Source organism: Linepithema humile, chromosome 4, assembly GCF_040581485.1.
Source record: "Linepithema humile isolate Giens D197 chromosome 4, Lhum_UNIL_v1.0, whole genome shotgun sequence".
NCBI classification, from domain to species: Eukaryota; Metazoa; Arthropoda; class Insecta; order Hymenoptera; family Formicidae; genus Linepithema; species Linepithema humile.
In genome coordinates this window covers 24,190,566-24,209,380 of record NC_090131.1, presented here as the reverse complement: position 1 = coordinate 24,209,380, position 18,815 = coordinate 24,190,566, and the positions used below count along the sequence as shown (strand labels likewise).

Below are 18,815 nucleotides of genomic sequence, written 5' to 3'. Positions count from 1 at the left end.
TGTTTATTTAATAACTAATAATCATGTGATTTTATACTTTATAATTAAATTGATTTGTCTTTTTTCTTGTAAGTTTATAGATGACAAATTTTAATTCGAAGAAATTTTTATTCTATTAATAGCATTCAATTTTGCCATCTAATATTTAATCTAATTTGTATTCAAGATGATTCAAATTTCACGAGACAATTTTCCAAGTTCTGATTGGCTAACCAGACTTTGTTCTTGAACGAACGGTTATGGTGCATGAATATCTAGATGTAAAACTTGATGTAAAATTTTAACCGTTAGTGAGTAACTAAATTCAAGCATGAAACTTTATCAATATAATAAAAAAATTTTACTAGGATAGATTATACTTTAATATAATAAGATATTGAATAAATACGATTTGACAAGAAATTATGTGAATTAAAATCAACGCAAATTTATAGAATACATGTTTTTCAACATATTTGTATATTTTACTAAATGCTTATTTAAAAATTGTGCATAACTGTCTATTTTCTGAACATACTTCTAATCAGCTGTGTTCAGAAAAAATAATAGGATGTTTCATCTAGTATCGTCTTATAGTCAATGGCTGAAACTCGTTATAATCGAATTTGAATAAAATTTTATTTAGTAGTTCGCGCCACTTTCATGTTTAATAATAAATGAGGAGAAAACTGAGCTAATTTTCAAAAAGGATGAATATTTGACCACGTGAAATGGTAATAATTTATAGGATATTTGTTCCTCTTGTTGATTAATATATATCTTTATAAAATGATTTCTATCAGTGTTATGAAATCTAAGGTTATGTTTTAATTATTACATTTGTTTATAATTCATTGATAAAATATACTGAAAAATATTGACCTGTTTTAAAAATTCATATTTTAAGGAATTATTAATATTATTAATTAATTATTGAATATTTTCTGTATATTTTATATGTACATATTTCATTTTACTTATTTGGCATGCTCTAGATTCGATCATTTGCACCCAGTCAAAGAGGAAAACGGCCTTTACTTTTGGATATACCACAGGATGTTATAGAATTAAGCCAGTCTGAAAACTATGTGCAACAAGAGACAAAAAGAAGGGCTTCCAAGAATGTCAAAGACATACAAATATCAGAACGCAAAGCTGTTCTTCTTTCTGATAATGGCATCCACACGATGCAAAAAATAGTATCTGAACATGTAAGTTTATTTGTAAATAATTATTTTTATTTTTATCTTTGTTAATTACTATTAAAACAAGATGTGACATTGATTAGGAAGCGAGAGTGAGGAAACTTCTTAGCAAACCATTTAAAATACCAGTACCTGGTTATGAATTATCTGGACGAGTTCTTGGACTACGTCTGTCAGGACCACGTAGGCCACTGCATGATCCTGACGACCCTAATGCATTAATTGTTTATTCTCCACCTGAACTGTCTGAACATGAAAGATTAAAAGTTGATCTGTATGTATACTTTTCTAAATATGGTACATTTCTACAATTTTCTTTAATCCATATAATGTGTATGTTTTTTAAATATTCAATTTCAATAGATCCAAGCAACTCGTACATGTGGTTGTAGACCCTGTATTGTGCAATGTGTTAAGGCCGCATCAGCGTGAAGGTGTGAAATTTATGTATGAATGTGTAACAGGTAAACGTATAGAAAATGCACATGGTTGTATCATGGCAGATGAAATGGGACTTGGTAAAACGCTGCAATGTATATCTTTGTTGTGGACGTTGCTCAGACAAGGTAAAGTATCTAAAGTCACTAATAAAACTAAAAAAATCAAAGAAATACTTATATTTAAAAGATGATTGCATTATACAGGACCAGAAGCTAAACCGTTAATAGAAAAAGCAATTATTGTTGCACCTAGCTCTTTGGTGAAGAATTGGTACAATGAGATTAACAAGTGGTTAAATAACAGAGTCAAAATTCTCACTATTGATGGCGGAAAGAAAGCGGATATTGACAGGAACCTCATGGGTTTTATGAAGACTTACGGCGGCAGATGTGTAACTCCTATTCTCATTATAAGCTATGAAACGTTTCGCTTACACGCGCACGTGTTGCATCAAGATGAAGTCGGCCTTGTATTGTGCGACGAGGGTCATCGCTTAAAAAATTCGGAAAATTTAACATATCAATCGTTGATGGGTTTAAAAGCTAAAAGGAGAGTATTGCTCAGTGGAACGCCTATACAAAATGATCTTTTGGAGTACTTTTCCCTCGTACACTTTGTTAATCAAGGATTACTGGGAACTGCACAGGTAATTGAAATGTATAGAGCGCTGCATAATTTATCAATATGCATTTTAACTCATCTTATTCGAATTATTTTTTCAGGAATTCCGGAAAAAGTTTGAGACGCCCATATTACGTGGACAGGACGCAGCTGCAACAGACAAAGAGCGTGAGCTTGCCCAAGAACGTTTGTCCGAATTAGTATCCGTTGTAAATAAATGTATGATTAGACGTACCAGTGCTCTACTTTCAAAGTATCTACCATTGAAACACGAGCTCGTGGTATGCATAAAGATGGGAGAGCTGCAAACGCGTCTCTACAAGAATTTCATACACAGTGATAGTATAAAAAAGTCTATGGAAGGTATATATTTTTATTATAGTTTTGGTAAAAATTTTGAAGATAAAGACAAGCACTGTATAAGAGAGATAAAATGTATGATTTTTATATTTACAGAAAGTGATAATCCGAAAAAGGGAAACACTTTGTCTGCGCTCGCTGCTATAACTCTCTTAAAGAAGCTGTGCAATCATCCCGACTTAATATATGATAAAATTATGGAGAGGGCAGAAGGCTTTGAGAAAGCTGCACAATTGTTACCGTCAAATTACTCGACAAGGTAAGATTGATTTATAATTTTATAAAATACAAAAGCTAAATATATCAATAATGGAAAATCTTTGTTACAGAGTGTTGCTACCGGAATTATCGGGCAAGCTGATGGTTTTGGATTGTCTGCTGGCGTCCATTAAAACTACAACGAACGACAAAATAGTGTTAGTGTCTAATTACACTCAGACTCTCGATTTATTTGAGAAACTCTGTCATAAACGTTCCTATAATTATGTGAGACTCGACGGTACGATGACGATTAAGAAGAGAGCAAAGGTAGTGGATAATTTCAACAGTGACAGCAGTAGCGATTTCATCTTCATGCTCAGTTCGAAAGCTGGCGGATGCGGCTTGAATCTCATCGGTGCGAATCGTCTCGTCATGTTCGATCCTGATTGGAATCCTGCAAACGACGACCAAGCGATGGCCAGAGTTTGGAGAGATGGCCAGAAGAAGCCGTGCTTCGTCTATCGTTTCCTTTCTGTTAGTAACAGAATAATAATTTTGAATAATTAATGAACATTTATTTTTCATGAATATATTTATATTTTTTTAATCTTTACATGCTTAAGAAAGACGCAGGAGTTATATTTTCATTATTTAATGACCAGATTTTTATATGCTTTACATTCTTCAGACTGGAACGATAGAAGAGAAAATATTTCAGAGACAAGCTCATAAGAAAGCATTGAGTTCCACAGTGGTCGATCAAGAAGACGATGTGGCGAGGCATTTTACCATAAATGACCTTCGCGATTTGTTCAAGTTGGAAGAGAATACGGTTTCAGATACGCACGCAAAGTAAGTACAAAATTAATAAGACTGCTGGAAGTATTTTAGGGATTACTCAAGCAGCAAGAATAATGTCATTATTTATTTAGGTTCAAATGCAGACGTTGTGTCAACGGCATCGAGGTAAAAGGTCCATCGGAGCAATCCGACTGCAACTCCGACCTGTCCGAATGGCGACACTCGCATAATGCACGGCATTTGCCGGATATACCATTGCGGCAATGTTGGTCTAGCGGTATATCGTTTGTTTTCCATCATCGTTCTCATGAACAAGTAAAATAAGTGGACAAATATAATAATTTGATAGCGCTTTATTTCTACATCTTGTACAGTTCAAAAGACATTGTAAATATTCCAGTGATATCAATAACAGTATTTTAACTGCAAAAAATTATAACTTTTTGAGGAATTGATTTGTACAATAATTTTTTTTGAAAGTCGAAATGTTAGAATCGGGAATTATATTCAGATCAACGTCAAATTAACATGAATAACAAACTTTAGTTTTTTTTTTAGAATAAAATAGCCTTTCATATGTAATTTAGTTCATATTTAGCAAGAGACTGTACCAAAGAATTGTTCAAAAATGCAATTATGATACTGTTTGTTAGTGCTTTCGACACAATGTCGCACCTTATGTTTTGTGAAAAAGTTATTTATATATTTATAAAAAAAAAAAGTTGCGTATAAAATATTTTAATAAAATTATTGAATTAATACGACAACCAACAGGAATATCTGAAAGTCGAATAATAACGGGCAAAACATTGCAGTATCTTCAAAATTGAAGATTCAGAATTTTCCGAAAATATTTTTTATGCTAGTCATCGTAATTGCGTGCTTGGGAAAATCGCCGAGTCACGCACCTGTATGCCTCGCGAACTCATGTTTTTATCTCGTGTAGTAAACCGCGTCGCGCCTTTCGCAGGAGTTCCGTAGCAGAGCATAGCTGTGCGCTGCAGCGATATTCAGGAATTCCTTTCGCACGACGTGAAGAGATATCGGGCGTGAAAGCGTGAGAGAGAGAGAGAACAGGAGAGAGGGAGAGAGAAAGAGACGCATGACGAGTGAAAGAGGAACTTTAGGTGCGCGGAACAGGCGGACGAAGGGCGAGCATTCACGTGACCAGTAAACGCGAATCGCGATTGGCCGGTGGCGACGACGACGAGCGTCGTTTTCCCTCCTGACCCGCTGTTCGCTTGTTCCCGCCGCTCATCGCCACCGCCATCCGAAGGTTCCCGTGACGGGCGTCTGGGTGAGAGGCTCAGAATAGTTGCAGATGTGGCCATGTTTAGTTTGATCTCCGAAGTTTTCATCGTTATAGACTGCTACATTTTTATACCACCTGCTGACAGTAATATATCCGATTATCTCTACGTCTTGCTTACGGCAATAATAATCACGTTTACTCGCAAACGTCCACAATGCCGTTAATACGCTCTTGCTGAGAGACACCCGAATCACCAAACGACGCGGAGACGCGAACGAGAGAGAAAGAGAGATAGACATATGTTTGTCGTTGCTGTTATCGCTCCGCCGATTCCGTCTGCGGAGCCACGCGATTCCGTGACACATCCGTTTATCCGTCTCGCCGACGAAAATTCGCTCTCGTTCATTCGCTCGTTCGTCATTCTTTCTCTTGGCAAGGGCTCGCGCGCAATTGTAGAAAAATCGCTCCCTATCTCTGTCTCTCTCTCTTGGGAGAACAAAGCCGTACGTCGTTATCGGGCGAGAGAGAGAGGAAAGGAAACAACGTCCATCCGCCGTTCGTTCGTTTGCCGAAAAATCGTGCTCTCGTAATCGAAAAATCGCAGAAGTGAAAGCGTCATCATCAGCGGGCGGGGCTGGGGGTGGAGGGACTGGGAAGACTTGTCAGCGGAAAAGAGCCGCGCTTTTCTTTTCCCCTCTTTTTTTTTTTGTCTCTCTTCCGACGGGATCCAACGAGTACGCACGCGCGCGTTCCATTTTCAGCGCGTCGCACTTCCGTTTCGGACGCGACAAAGGTCGTACACGCAACGGCGTCACACTCACACACAGAAACGTCGACGTGGGGGGCAGAACAGACAGACAGACGGGCAGGCAGGGCGAAGTAGGTAGAAAGATAATCGATCACGGGAGAGAGAAAGAGACGCCCACGAGCGTTCGTCGCCTGGATGAGCCGTATGCCACGTCAGCCAGAATGACGTCGTTCACGCGACGGCGAGAAAAGGAGGATCGCGCAATGATCTGACCGAGATCCATTTGCTTACGGGCTTTTTGGGAGAGAGAAAGAGAGATCCGCTCTCGCCAGTGAAAATTGCATTCGCCTGTCCACGGCGAGGGAGAGAAAAAGAGGGTAAAACCAAGCAACCGAAAGTGCGATATTCTCATTCATTCGGTAGGAGAAACTTCTGAAGGGACACAAAAAAAAGACCGCATCCGGGAAAGATCCGCGGGAGTCCTTTGTGCGAGGGAAAACCTGGGGCGAAGCCCGTTCTCGGTAAATCGAGCCGGTTAACAGTCGTAAGTTCGTAAAAACAGAATCGGTGCGCGTGAGAGAAACAGAGACAGAGACAGAGAAAGAGAGAGAGATACGACGGAGAAAGGGAGAAAGAAAGAAAAAAAAAAAAAACACGAGTAATCTTTTAATGCGTACATTCGACGCGCGGGGAGCAGCGTTTTGTTAAGCTCCTACAAATGCTAGCATTCGGGCAGCGCGATTATTACGCCAGAGCAAAGACCTGTCGAGTGTGGTCGGGCGAATCGATCGCATGATCGCCGTTTCCCCCCGGCTGATCGGACGGACGGCCGCAAGTGCTGAATATTAGAGAGAACTTGTTCACTCCGGGGCTTACTCCGTGAGCGCAATAACACAGATCGAGATCGATCTGCGGAACCCGCAATACGAAAATGGCAGTAGAGAGTGTTTCCGCGGCAGAGACTCTAATCCAAAGGTTTGCCACCTATACTACATACTTTAACATAGTTTTTCTTACTCGATGAGGACGGAAACGAACATGAATTTCGCGAGTGACTATCATATTGACAACAATGCGCAAACATACGTATACATGCATACACACGCACGCACACGTACGCATAGACATTCCTTATACATCCTTTCCTCGCTCCCACTCGCGATATATTTTTCTTTCTAACCCTCCCCCCCCCCCTCATTCCGACCGATATATTGCACCCGATTGCGATAAAAAGAGCATTCGATTTAATTTCAATACGCTGCGCTCCTTTTTGCCGAACGCGAACGTTTTATTGATTTCAATTTCTAGAATATTCGATCCTTTTTTTTTTTTCCCCTCTCAGAACATGTCAAATCGATATTGACGACCGAGCAAGAGTGGCATGAATTTAAAGGTCAAGGCCGTTTTGATGACGTTCTCTCGGAAATGGCACGAGTAACGATTATTTTTCGAGCTGATCGCGATCCCGCGGGAGACCCAGCGGATTATTTTCGGAATTGGGTCGCGGATGCAATTTTTGGCCGAGAGAGAGTCCGTGGGAGAGTCGCGTTACCGCACGATACGCTTTTCCCTTTATTTGTAGAAAGACGATTGAAAGCCGTGTAGAATTTCGACAGACCTAGATTTCGAGGTCGCGAGCACGCGAAAGGAGAACAGCTCACTTTGATTTTCGCGAGTAATTGTGCAATCTTCGATTCAAAAATAATTACTGTAAACAATTGCGTGTGAAAATAGTTCGGGATTTCTGATTCGTCGACGCATTCTTACAATGCAAATAACGGCATAAACGTCGCGCGGAATATATATCGATTACTTCTGGTTGAAACCTTTAGCTTCTTTCACCTCCTTACAGAAAGATTGATTAGACAAATACTATCGATTACATGCATACCGATTCACACATTGTGCATAAATAGGACGGAAAGAGACGAATAACCTTGCAATTCTTTCTCCGATGACACTGAAACGTCTCAGACTTACCACGCTTTATTTCTTCGATTAATTTTCCGATTAAAGTAAATTATTCTTCCATAAAAATGTGATGACAAAATTCTTAGACGTTAAAATTGATGTTTAAAGAATTTGATGAAATATGCAAGTCATAATAGAACTCTGCTTGTTTAGTGTTGAAAGTCAAGTTAATTAAAGAAAAGGTTGATGAGGTCAGTTATGTGAGAGAAGTGGATAAAATGAAATTTTATCGTATGAAGAATTATCACAAAAAATAACGTAGATAAAGCGCGATAGATCTGAGTCACTGAATACACATTCTCCTACGACAGCAATCAAACGTTTACGAGGTCTTTAGATTTCTTCCTCACACAAGCAAGCATACATACATACACACACACACACACACACACACACACACACACACACACACACACACACACACACACACAGATACACAACACACACACGCATTCATACATGGCAGACAAAGAAAAATCCTTCAATGAACGAAAATCGACACGCGAAGAGCTTTTCAGCGTAATCGTCCCATCGACATCATCGGCTTTAATATCGCCTTTAAATCGACAATGCTGCAGCGACAACTATTGAGAATGTGATGGTTCCTTCCATGTATGCTATTATGACTTGATTATGACAATTGGTCATGATGATGATGATGATGATGATGATGATGATAAATTAATGATAATGATGATCCAATGAGATGCGGTAAGACAATACCAATTTTTTACTCTTGCTCGGATTCTGCGGCGACCTGTCGCCATGCATAAATTAATTCAGCTATCGATCGATGATTCACGAAATGGATGATTTTACAAGCAGGAATTCGGGGAGAAGGAATTCGAGGACGATTGTAACTTCGGTGAGTCCATTTTCCGGCGCCATAGGTGCGCGAAAGAGAGGCCTGGTGCGCTTCGTTTTGTCCGTGCGCGAGTAAACGCAAGGATTATCTCGAACGTCCGAATCTGTGTGGATCCATAAAACTATGCATATCGGTTTTGGAATTCAGTAAATTTTCTTTCCATTACAATTTTTTTTTTATTTACACTTATCGATTACGTAACAAAGTTATAAATGTATCACATTGGCGTGAGTCTTCCGTTTTGCTTTCAAGGCTTGAAATTACGCGTCGAGTCTCCTACGCCACAGAATTGTGGACGAGTGGGTTTTACTATCGATTCTATTTCTGTCGTTAGCGATAAACGTGGAGATCGTTTTCGCGAAATCTAAATTCGTTGAATTATACACCGATATTATTCTTCTGTTTTCTTTTCTTCGTCTGTTTGTGGGACAAACGTTTACGTGTAATCGTCTTTCAAACGAGGCCTCTTTACGTAAACAGACGGCTGCGCGTTTTCCCGCCGAATTGCTGTCATCGATCGGCTTCCATCGGGTGTGCAACTTTGTTTCGCGCCAATATGCTGGACTCGCGGTCTCGTTTTCCGGGGATCGGATGTTTTCAGCACGGCCAGTAGGCCTGCGACGCCGCCACGTTACAGCCCGCTCGATCCGAAGCGGACTTTCCCCTCTCGAGAGTTGTCCCCCGTGCGACGTATATAGTCCGTCGACCTGTTCAATGACTGCTCTTGCGCTATCAATTTGTCCTTGGCGACAATCATGAGTCCATCTTCATGATCTCTCCTCGGCGTCATTTTTAGCCCACAAACAGACACGACACACAGGCACACGCGATAGCCCGACAGACAGGCTATTATGAAATATGATGAGGTGATAATACTGCGTCGAGAGATGCGTTTTTTTTCTTATAGAAGTTCGTAATGCGATCGTAGGACATTCGATATGACGGTTGTACTTATGCCGATTAATTTGTCGATGAAACGTATATATATTTTATCAATAACGTGTTTGACAATTCGAGATGTATTCTCATAAAATGAACATCATCAGATCTTCATCTTCATTTTATATACGGGAATTTGTATTAAACACTGAGCAATGAAAAAAGAAATTTGCATGTTATATGCTAACAAGATACTTTGTATATTTGCTTTCATAATTTATTATGCTCAGAATCAGGAATCTGACAATAATATATTATGCATGGAAGGAACAGTATTAATTTTTTAATAATGTTAATTCTATATTATGTAATATATATATATATATATATATATATATATATATATATATATATATATATATACACATTATGTATAAATTATAAAGAATAATATATTCAATATCTGAGAAATGTTGAAAGAGAGACACGGGAATATACAAAAGCAGTTATTGTCATCGTTGCAGCCATTGTGAATTGGAACATCTTGTTATTTAATGAAACAAATTATAACTACACGATTATTACCCTTTATATAGTGAATTGAAAAATTGCTACATGGAATATAGAGAATATAGTCCGCATACATAACTGACTAATGTGATAAATCAATATATAAAGGGTGATTTTCAAAATTTCTACCATACTTTTATGTTCTCAAACTAATTTCTCTTTTTTATTAATGTGCAGCAGTAATGATAATGATTTGGAAGATGGTGAGATTCCATCAGACGAAGATGATGAGCCAAGCACTTGTGCAGCAAATGACGCTGCGCAACCAACAGAGACTGCCAAGCCGATGCCAAAGCCAGATTCTGGAAAGAATAAGAATTTTGATGCAAAATTCAACAAAAGCAAAAAGCAGCAGTCTGCACAAGCAGTTGGTAAGCATGATCGGTTTTTGAAGTACAAAGGTCCAACTGAAGATTGGGCTGGAGATGTCGAGAAAGCCATCAAGGCTGCGATGGAAGAGGATGGAGGCAGGAATCCGGAATCGAAGACAAAGAAGAACAATAGGAACAAAGTTCGGAAGAGAATACGCGATGAGAGAGAGGAAGATCGTGTTAAAGATCAAAAGGTAAATACACATCCCCTTCTTGGCTGTAAAGCTAAAATGAAATTAGCTAAGTAAAAAATACATAAGTTACTAATGAAAGAAATGTCTAATAAAAAATACATATATGACAAATTTCATAAAGAAACATTAATTGTTGTTTTTATACTGAGCTTGTTTTGAAGCACTAAGTATAAAAGTTGTTTATGTTCTACAACTGATTGATTCTTATGATGCTTTGTAGAAACGAAAATTGAGTGATGACGAGAACACCAATGAGGATGAAGATGAAATGCTGTTTGTACGAGGTGCCTCGCCTATCAGGAAGGAGAATTCTCAAGAAAATAATTCTCCCAAGCGTGCTAACGAGCACGAAACTTTTGACAACAATTCGGATTATGAAGAAAGGCCTAGTGTAAATCGGCACAGAGAAAATGAAAACAAACGCAGCAACCAACGTGGAGGAGGCGGTGGTGGCGGAGGAGGCGGTGGCGGGGGAGGAGGCGGTGGTGGTGAGTACGAAGATTTAATTTATATTTTTCTAAATTAGACTTACGTAACTAAAATATAAAATATTGATTTTTTGAATTATAATTTCACAATTATTGATTTTTTTCCTGTGAAAATAAAATTGAAAAAAGTGGAAAGCTTTCTGAACAACTCAGCAAAATAAACTTTTACGTAAACTATTAGAAATATGCATGTAATTGTTTCCAACATTGTTAACTATCACGTATTATTGCAGGGCGTCGCGGTGGTAAGAACGAACGAGGTAAAAACAAGGCTCGGGGCCAGAATCGAAACGACCGAAATGGTCGTAGGCAACAGAACAACGATCAAGATACTGACACGATTTGTGTATATTATATGCAAGGAAAGTGTCATAGGGGAGACGAGTGTCCGTTTTCTCATAACGCCCTGCCACCTAGAAAGATGGAATTATGCAAGTTTTATCTCATGGATTGCTGTGCAAAACGAGATAAATGTCTATATATGCACCACGATTTCCCATGCAAGTTCTTCCATACCGGTTTAAAATGCATGCACGGCGATAATTGTAAATTCTCACATCAGCCTTTAAGTGACCAGGTACAGCAATTTTATAATTTACAATCTTATAATTTATGATATTTTACAATAGAATATTATATAGACATATAAATAAAAATTTAACGATACTACTAGGAACAGAATAAGTTAAATTTGTTACTGAAATAATTTTATTGAAATATTTTTTGTGTTTTAGGTGAAGAGCATTCTCTTGAAACACTTGGAAACTGCGCCGAAGGAAATTCTTGGTGATTTTCCACGATTAAGCCGAGAAGGTGCAATGTTAATGATAAACAATACTGCACGTAGTTTAGCACAAGGCCAAGACACGGCAAATCAGAAAATTCCCAGTCTGTTGGAATTGAATTTATCAGCATCTACAGAAAAGATGGATGAAAAAGAAGAAAAAGGTAACTAAAAAAAATAATTTTGTACTAAAAATTTTGCCTTTTTATCCGATTAAAATTTTACTTATTATTCCATTAAATAGAAGAACAACACAACCAACAAAAGGCGCACGCGAGAGAGAGGAAACCTTCCGGAAAGAAGACGCGATGGGGATCGGACGAGGACAGAGTTCCTTACGAGCAGATTATGCTAATGCAATCGGCAAACGAATTCGGTCTTCAACTTCCAAATGCCGCATTAGGTTTGGCCACACAGCAACAAAAATCAATGGCGCCTCTAGATTTCTATAGCGAAAGAAGTATGGAATCAAGTAAAGCTGTGCACAAATCGAAAGAAGATTTTACGAAGGACGTTGGAGAAGAAGACATATTGGACGAGGTAAAACATATAAACCGATAGTATCAAATTGCAATACTAATTAAAATTTAAAAAAATACAAAATCGGTGCATTAACTCTACTTTATTTATGTTTAACAGACGAAAAAGAAAAAGGATGTTGACCTGAGGCAATTACTGAACGCAAAGAAAACACCATCCGTTATGATAGCGGACAAAGTAGCGAATCTAACGAAAAACAAACCCGATGACGAGAGCGATCAAGACGAAGAATCGGATCTTGTTATCGAGATGCCAGCCGAAGATGAGGAAAGAGGAAGAAATCCTGATGAAGAAAGTAAGAAATTAATATAAAAATATGCTTATAATTTTATTCTTCTTCAAAGTAATATTCGACTCGTACGAACTACTTGGTAATTTTGATTTCTATTAATATCATTTGGAAGATTATCTATACAAGTAAAATTAATTGAATACGAACTAATGATGCGGACGGAATTCTACATTTGATTATGTTTAATAGGTGATCAATTTCACAACATTTCCTTCTCGTCTTCTTTGGAGGATCATGAGGTCGCGCCGCCTCATTTGCCGAAGAAGGCGCAAGAGTTGTTCATGCGAATACAGCAACAACAACGCGCGGCGCAGGATAGCTTTAAGAATTTGGAGAGCGAATCCGACTCGCGTCGCACCGATCAAATCATTGAGGATTGGTATTCGGACGATGAGGACGACGACGACGACGACGATGAAAGCGGCCATCTCACCATAGTCGACAGTTCAAAGGACGATATTGAGTCCACTGAGAAGACCCAGAACGTCGTCGTGGACGACATCCAATCGACACCACCCGCGCCGAACATACCTCAACCGGCAGTAATCGTGGACAAACTAGGCGACTTGAGCAAGATCGACATCAGCGCTGAGGTGTCCAAGCTGCTGTCGAGCTTGAAAGCTCAGAGCTCGACGGGCGGTAAAACCCAGCAAGCATCGAGTCAAGACGCGAAGGCTAAATCGACGCAAGATTCCAAGATGGACGGCGAGACGTCGTCGAGTCCGAGACGGTCGCCGGGCCCGAGTTCCATGCCTGTATCCAGAGATCCGCGGATGTCCAATCGCGATCCCAGACAACGTCGGGCGGAGGCGGAGCAGAAACCAAGTAGCCCAATCATATCTGACGTCAAGAAAGAGAAGCCGCTTAGATTGGAAACGAGTATCTACAGTTCCGGCATCACGTCGGTGGACGCAAACATGGATACGGATCTCCGGACGAGGGCGGATCAGGATCTCAGGCGGCAGGACATGGACTTCCGGCAGCGTTTCCAGACTAGCGATTTCGGCGATACGGATCTTCGCGTCAAGTCCGACGTGGATCTGCGGCAGATACTTAGCCTGCCGTTCAAACCAGCTCCCTCGCACATACCGTGCACCGAGATCAACGCGAGTATCGCATCGCATCCGCCGATGACGTACAAGGTGTACGTGGTCGACATACCCAGGCCGGATTACACCGGTCTTAAGCTGACGAAGAACGATGAGCAGGTCAAATACGATCCACGTCTTCGCAAGATCTTCCGTATCGCCAAGCCCGAGCAGCTGGCTGACTCGCCGATGTCGCCGCCGCCGCAGATGAAGCAAGAAACGCCGAAATCACCGCCGCCGACGCAGTGCGTCCGCTCGGATCCGCGACGGAAGACGCTCGAGGCGGCCGCCTCCAGTCAGCAATCTTCGCAGAACGCGATGAACGCTTCCATGATGGCCAAGGGTATGCAGCCGCAGCCAATGGACGCGATGGGGCCGAACATGGGTCTTGGCCCGCCCGGCATGCAGGTGGGGCCGCCCGGCATGCCCGCCGGTATACCCGGCCCGCCGCAGAGCATGATGGGCCCGATGGGCCCGAATCATCCGATGGGCATGGGCAACATGGGACCGATGGGGCCGATGATGAATCCCGGACCCATGCCGCCGCAGAATATGCCGCCCATGGGCATGCCGCCCGGCGCGGCGATGGGCATGAACGGACCCGTCGCGATGCCGCAGAATCAGATGAACTTCGATCCGCGATTCAACGTGCAGCGCAACAACGGCGCTGGACTCTTGGGCCCGGCCCCTGTCAACTTCGGGCCGGACAATTACGAGGGCGGCGGGCCTTATCCCGGCAACTTTAACAACTTCGGCGGGCCTGGAGGTCCCGGCGATTCCGGTATGATGGGCTTCAATCCGAACGCGTCGAACGGACCGAATTTCGGCCCGATGGGCGGCGACGGCCCGGATTGGGTCGCGGGCGGCAACAGACAGCGCGGCGGCCGTATCCGTCGGCGGAATCGCAACCGGACCAACATGGTAACCAACAATTGAAAGGCGTAGTAAGGAAAGTAGGTACATAGACTGAGTACCTGATGACAATTCTCACGAGCGATAGCGAGTGTATGCATTGCGTATCACTCTCGATCGCACATTCAAGTCTTTCCGATTTCCTTTTTTTGGTGGTGTTAAAACATAACGGCGGCATACTTGTGTAGCTCTAAAAATTTATTCTTTATAAATTTGTAAACCAGTTTATATAAACTTAAATATTTATACGATTTCTTTTATTATTCATTTTTTTTTATTTATATTAAGATAAAATCGGTAGATTTATTTATTCGAGAAGAAAAATTCTAATTTTGATGAATAATTATTGTATTGTACGCTCAATGACAATTGCAATTGATAGATCAGGAATCTATAAAGTTGAAATCTAACAAGCGACGGGGAGAATCAATGACGCATTATACGTAATCTTTAAACCAGTTTGATAATGCAGCGAAAGAAATTTTTGCCACATACAATGCTCACACACGCGCGATTTTCCAGTGTGCACTGAAAGTCCGCGCGCTCCAACACACTGAGAAAACATACCTTACAAATACATCCATCACTGTAGTTGTAAGTTGTCGCATAATTCTCAACGACGCTAGATAGATATGTTCCGATAAAATAAGAAATATTTATACATACATAGACAATGACTACAAAATATGTATCCATTCATTAATAATAAATAGATTCTATAGATACTTAGTACACGTAAGTCGCGCCAAAATAATCAGGAGCGAGAAGAGATGATAGGAACAATTGAGTTGATAGTTTTGTTGTCTTCCATACGAAAGCGTCCGCAGCTTGTGCGACACTCGTGCTCGCGATTCGAGCTATTCATAAATCGACATACACATCCTTATCCGCGACCGTGGGGACATCCCGCATTAGACATTAGAGACTAATGTGAAATGCAATATTTTGTAAAGAAAAAAAAAAAAAACGTAGCGGTTTTGTAAAATGACGTGTGTAACGAGATACTTTTCTACGCTTAATAGAAGTGAGGTACGCGGGCGCATGTAAATTCTGGTATTGTTTCGCTCAATTCATCCTCTGCAGATGACATTAGCACTCGAGATCTCTCGATACCTGAAATAACATACAGTATTCCGTATTCTCGCATACCTCCGATGTAAATTATTGTAGCTCCTCTACTCCTCTATCTTTTGGTGGTACACAGACTTGTACGTCCGACTTTAAATAATAATATACTGCGATAAAAAGGCAGAGATTTCTAGAAGTACGTTTTCTTCGGAAGAAATCTAAGAATGAACACAGGATATTTAAATTTTTGCCGAATTATTTGAATGTTATGCAATGTTAATATATATTGCAATTATATTTTCATTTATTATTATTATTATTACTATTGCTACTTTATGGTATAGAGCTAAATTATATTTCTAAAGAATAAAATATTGTATAAGATTTTTGTACAGACGAGAATTCAAACGTAAGCTCTCAGTGCTTTGTTTAAATGATGTAAATAATGCTGTATTAACACTCTTATGCACTTTTTAAAATACAATTATAAGAGATAAAGGTGTCTACATATATATATATATATATATATACATATATATATTAAATATATATATATATGTATATATATTTATACATATATATATATGAAAAAATGATTTTTATACAATATACAATCTGTGTGGAAAAATTTGTATTCTCTTTTTTCTAACGCATTTGATTTTTACTTTAAATTTGGAACGAGAAATTAAAATTGGAACCAGCGGTAATTTTTTCTGCAATTTTAAGTATATTTATTAATGTATAATAGAACTTAAAGGATCAGCTCGTATCGCTGATAAATCCAATCGTGCATCCATTTCATCATCTAATTCTCCTACTATTGCTCTGAAAAAGAAATATAAATTAAGTACTGTATATTTTTTATGAATGCTTATGTTTAGTATTTATTTTCTTACAAACAATAGTGTAAAATAAAATTATTTTTCTATAGTAATATTGGTGTAATAATATGAAGAAACATAATTATAACATGACACTACATTTTGTACAATTTATCTCGAATGGTTATACTCACACATTATCTCCTCTAATAATGTGTAAACCCAAAACAACTTGTTCCACCCCTTGTGTTGTACTGTACACTCTTTCATGTGATTCATCCAGAATTATATTAATAGTCTGATCAAAACCTTTCAATGTTCCCTGAAAATAGAAGCTAAATTTGAAATTAAATCATAGGATTATAATAAACACAGAACTGTGTATAACTATAAATTCTCTCATTTAAGTATTATTTACACATAAACAAAATATATGAAACATCTTTAAAAATTAAATTATATTCTAAGTATCATAAGAATAAATTAAATTTAGCAATCCTCTGATATGAAAAAACAAGGTAGCACAATATAAACATTACATTGCACTTTGCCATCTAGTCACTCTACACTGATAATTAAATATATTTTGACATTCACAATCGTTATAGATAAATTATATACATAAATTGATGCACTTGTAATTCTGCACATTAATATACTTACGATAAAATTTCTACCGTCCGACGTAATAATAGAAACTGTATCTATAAACAATGTTTTGGTTTAGGTTAACATATTCATCATGCCTTGTCACAATTGAATTAAAGTATATATATAATAAAAAGGATACGATTTACGTAGCTCTCTAATCCCGACGCCATTATCTATTGTCAATTGCTTATTGAAATGTCAATATACAGCCATATAAATAGGTTAACTAATTATCAGTTATCGTTGACACTGATTTATCATATATCTATATACTTCATATATCAATTCATCACAAGTTCACTAGTCGGTTTACTAGTCCATTCATTCGCCGCTAGGTGAAATTTAAAGATAAAGATTCCGTATAGAATCAAAAGTCCCTAGAATTTAATTTAAAGATATTTACATTATCAACGATCGGTTAATGGAGAACGCTAAAAACGTTTTCGACTAAATAAATTTTAATCCATCAGAGATCAATGAATCCCTGTTTTAATATAAATTGAAGTCTTTTATTGACGGAGAAGATACAATAATATCATTAATCGTACTTGGATCGATTAAAATCCGGTCAGTCGAAAACGCTATGAGAGCGACAATGCATGTGTTTATTGTGTTACTCACCAATTCATCTTGCTCTATTAAACAACATATAAACCATAATAAATAGTTTTTTCTTACAAAAATTGTAAAAATTATGTTTATTATTTTTGTATTATATAAAAACTACACAAAGCCTCCATAATTCTTTCTGAAACGACTAACGCGTGATTCTGTAACCGCGTGGTGCTGTGATCGAGCACCTTGTATATGTTTGTCCGATTTTATAATTCTAAAGGCTAATGTCCACAATGCAACAGAAATCGGTCCGAGAAACATATATCTAATAAAATTGCCGTATTTCCATAAAAAATGCAAGTGATTGGTTATAAATTTTTCGGAACGAGATGTCGGACCGATTTCTAGCATCGTGGACATTGGCTTTAATAATCACGAACACCAAACTGTTCACCAAAGAATCAAAGAGTTTGTTGTTAAATTTTCGTTGCTTGCTTTTTTTTGACGTAAATTATTTTATTAACAACAATATTCTTATTAAAAATTTTTGTGAATATGCATCTTACGATTAGTAAACTAAACTAAACCGAATTTTCGAATTTAAACTGAATTTTTAGATACAAACTCAAAATCAAAGTAATTTTTTTATATTGCGTATTTTATGCACAAAGAAATTTTTCTATCTTTTTTTTTCATTGTTTTTTAATGAAAAACCGTGTTTTTATTTCTATTCTATTGCTTCCACTTCGTTGCTTCTTCTAGTTTTCGTTTTTCATTTCCTCTTATAACGTTTTCGACTCAATATATTCTTTCAACTAATAGCGTTTTCGATTATACAGGATTTGAACGACCCAGGGTTGATCAATCACTATTTTACTATAAATGCAAGTCTTTCATTGGTGGAGAGGTTGCAATGACGTCATTAACCAACCCTGGGTCGTTCAAATCCCTTATAATCGAAAACGCTATAAATGGCCGGAGCACAGACTTTTGCATAAAGCATAACGCATAAGCATAAGGAAATTGATTGGTCCATTTCCTTATGCATTTGCTTATGCTTATATATAGACCAATCAATTTCCTTATGCTTATGCATTACGCATTATGTAAAAGCTTGTGCTCTCGGCTAAATACTTTTGATAAATTCATGATCTATTT

The 18,815-nt window shown here is 38.5% G+C and overlaps 3 protein-coding genes and 1 long non-coding RNA gene across 10 annotated transcripts; 2 read left to right on the top strand and 2 right to left on the bottom strand.

Annotated features, from left to right (window-relative positions):
* The first annotated feature begins 556 nt into the window (after nt 1-556).
* On the top strand, nt 557-3,964 carry okr (DNA repair and recombination protein RAD54-like okr). The gene is made up of 10 exons (XM_012367614.2): nt 557-713; nt 975-1,190; nt 1,268-1,458; nt 1,548-1,750; nt 1,829-2,271; nt 2,348-2,609; nt 2,703-2,865; nt 2,936-3,341; nt 3,496-3,659; nt 3,740-3,964. The coding sequence occupies exons 1-10, from the start codon at nt 711-713 to the stop codon at nt 3,930-3,932; spliced, it is 2,244 nt and encodes a 747-aa protein (XP_012223037.1). The 5' UTR covers nt 557-710; the 3' UTR covers nt 3,933-3,964.
* Nucleotides 3,944-5,813, bottom strand: LOC105672579 (uncharacterized). The gene is made up of 2 exons (XR_001100846.2): nt 5,682-5,813; nt 3,944-4,995 (listed from the first exon to the last, which is right to left on the bottom strand). It is a non-coding gene; the product is annotated as an uncharacterized lncRNA (long non-coding RNA).
* On the top strand, nt 4,989-16,564 carry su(sable) (suppressor of sable). 7 transcript variants are annotated; one of them, XM_067354275.1, is made up of 8 exons: nt 4,989-6,583; nt 10,074-10,458; nt 10,679-10,946; nt 11,180-11,523; nt 11,681-11,894; nt 11,975-12,270; nt 12,370-12,565; nt 12,752-16,564. In XM_067354275.1, exons 1-8 carry the CDS (start codon nt 6,540-6,542, stop codon nt 14,584-14,586), a joined length of 3,582 nt encoding a protein of 1,193 aa, XP_067210376.1. In that variant the 5' UTR covers nt 4,989-6,539; the 3' UTR covers nt 14,587-16,564. The 7 variants fall into 7 exon arrangements, with proteins under 7 accessions (XP_067210376.1, XP_067210375.1, XP_067210381.1 ...); XM_067354274.1 differs by having other exon boundaries at nt 6,441-6,583; nt 10,071-10,458; XM_067354280.1 differs by lacking the exon at nt 4,989-6,583 and adding an exon at nt 6,932-8,444.
* Nucleotides 16,245-17,444, bottom strand: LOC105672468 (U6 snRNA-associated Sm-like protein LSm8). Its single transcript, XM_012367412.2, has 4 exons — nt 17,242-17,444; nt 17,115-17,155; nt 16,646-16,773; nt 16,245-16,455 (listed from the first exon to the last, which is right to left on the bottom strand). The coding sequence occupies exons 1-4, from the start codon at nt 17,270-17,272 to the stop codon at nt 16,365-16,367; spliced, it is 291 nt and encodes a 96-aa protein (XP_012222835.1). The 5' UTR covers nt 17,273-17,444; the 3' UTR covers nt 16,245-16,364.
* Between the last annotated feature and the right edge of the window lie 1,371 nt (nt 17,445-18,815).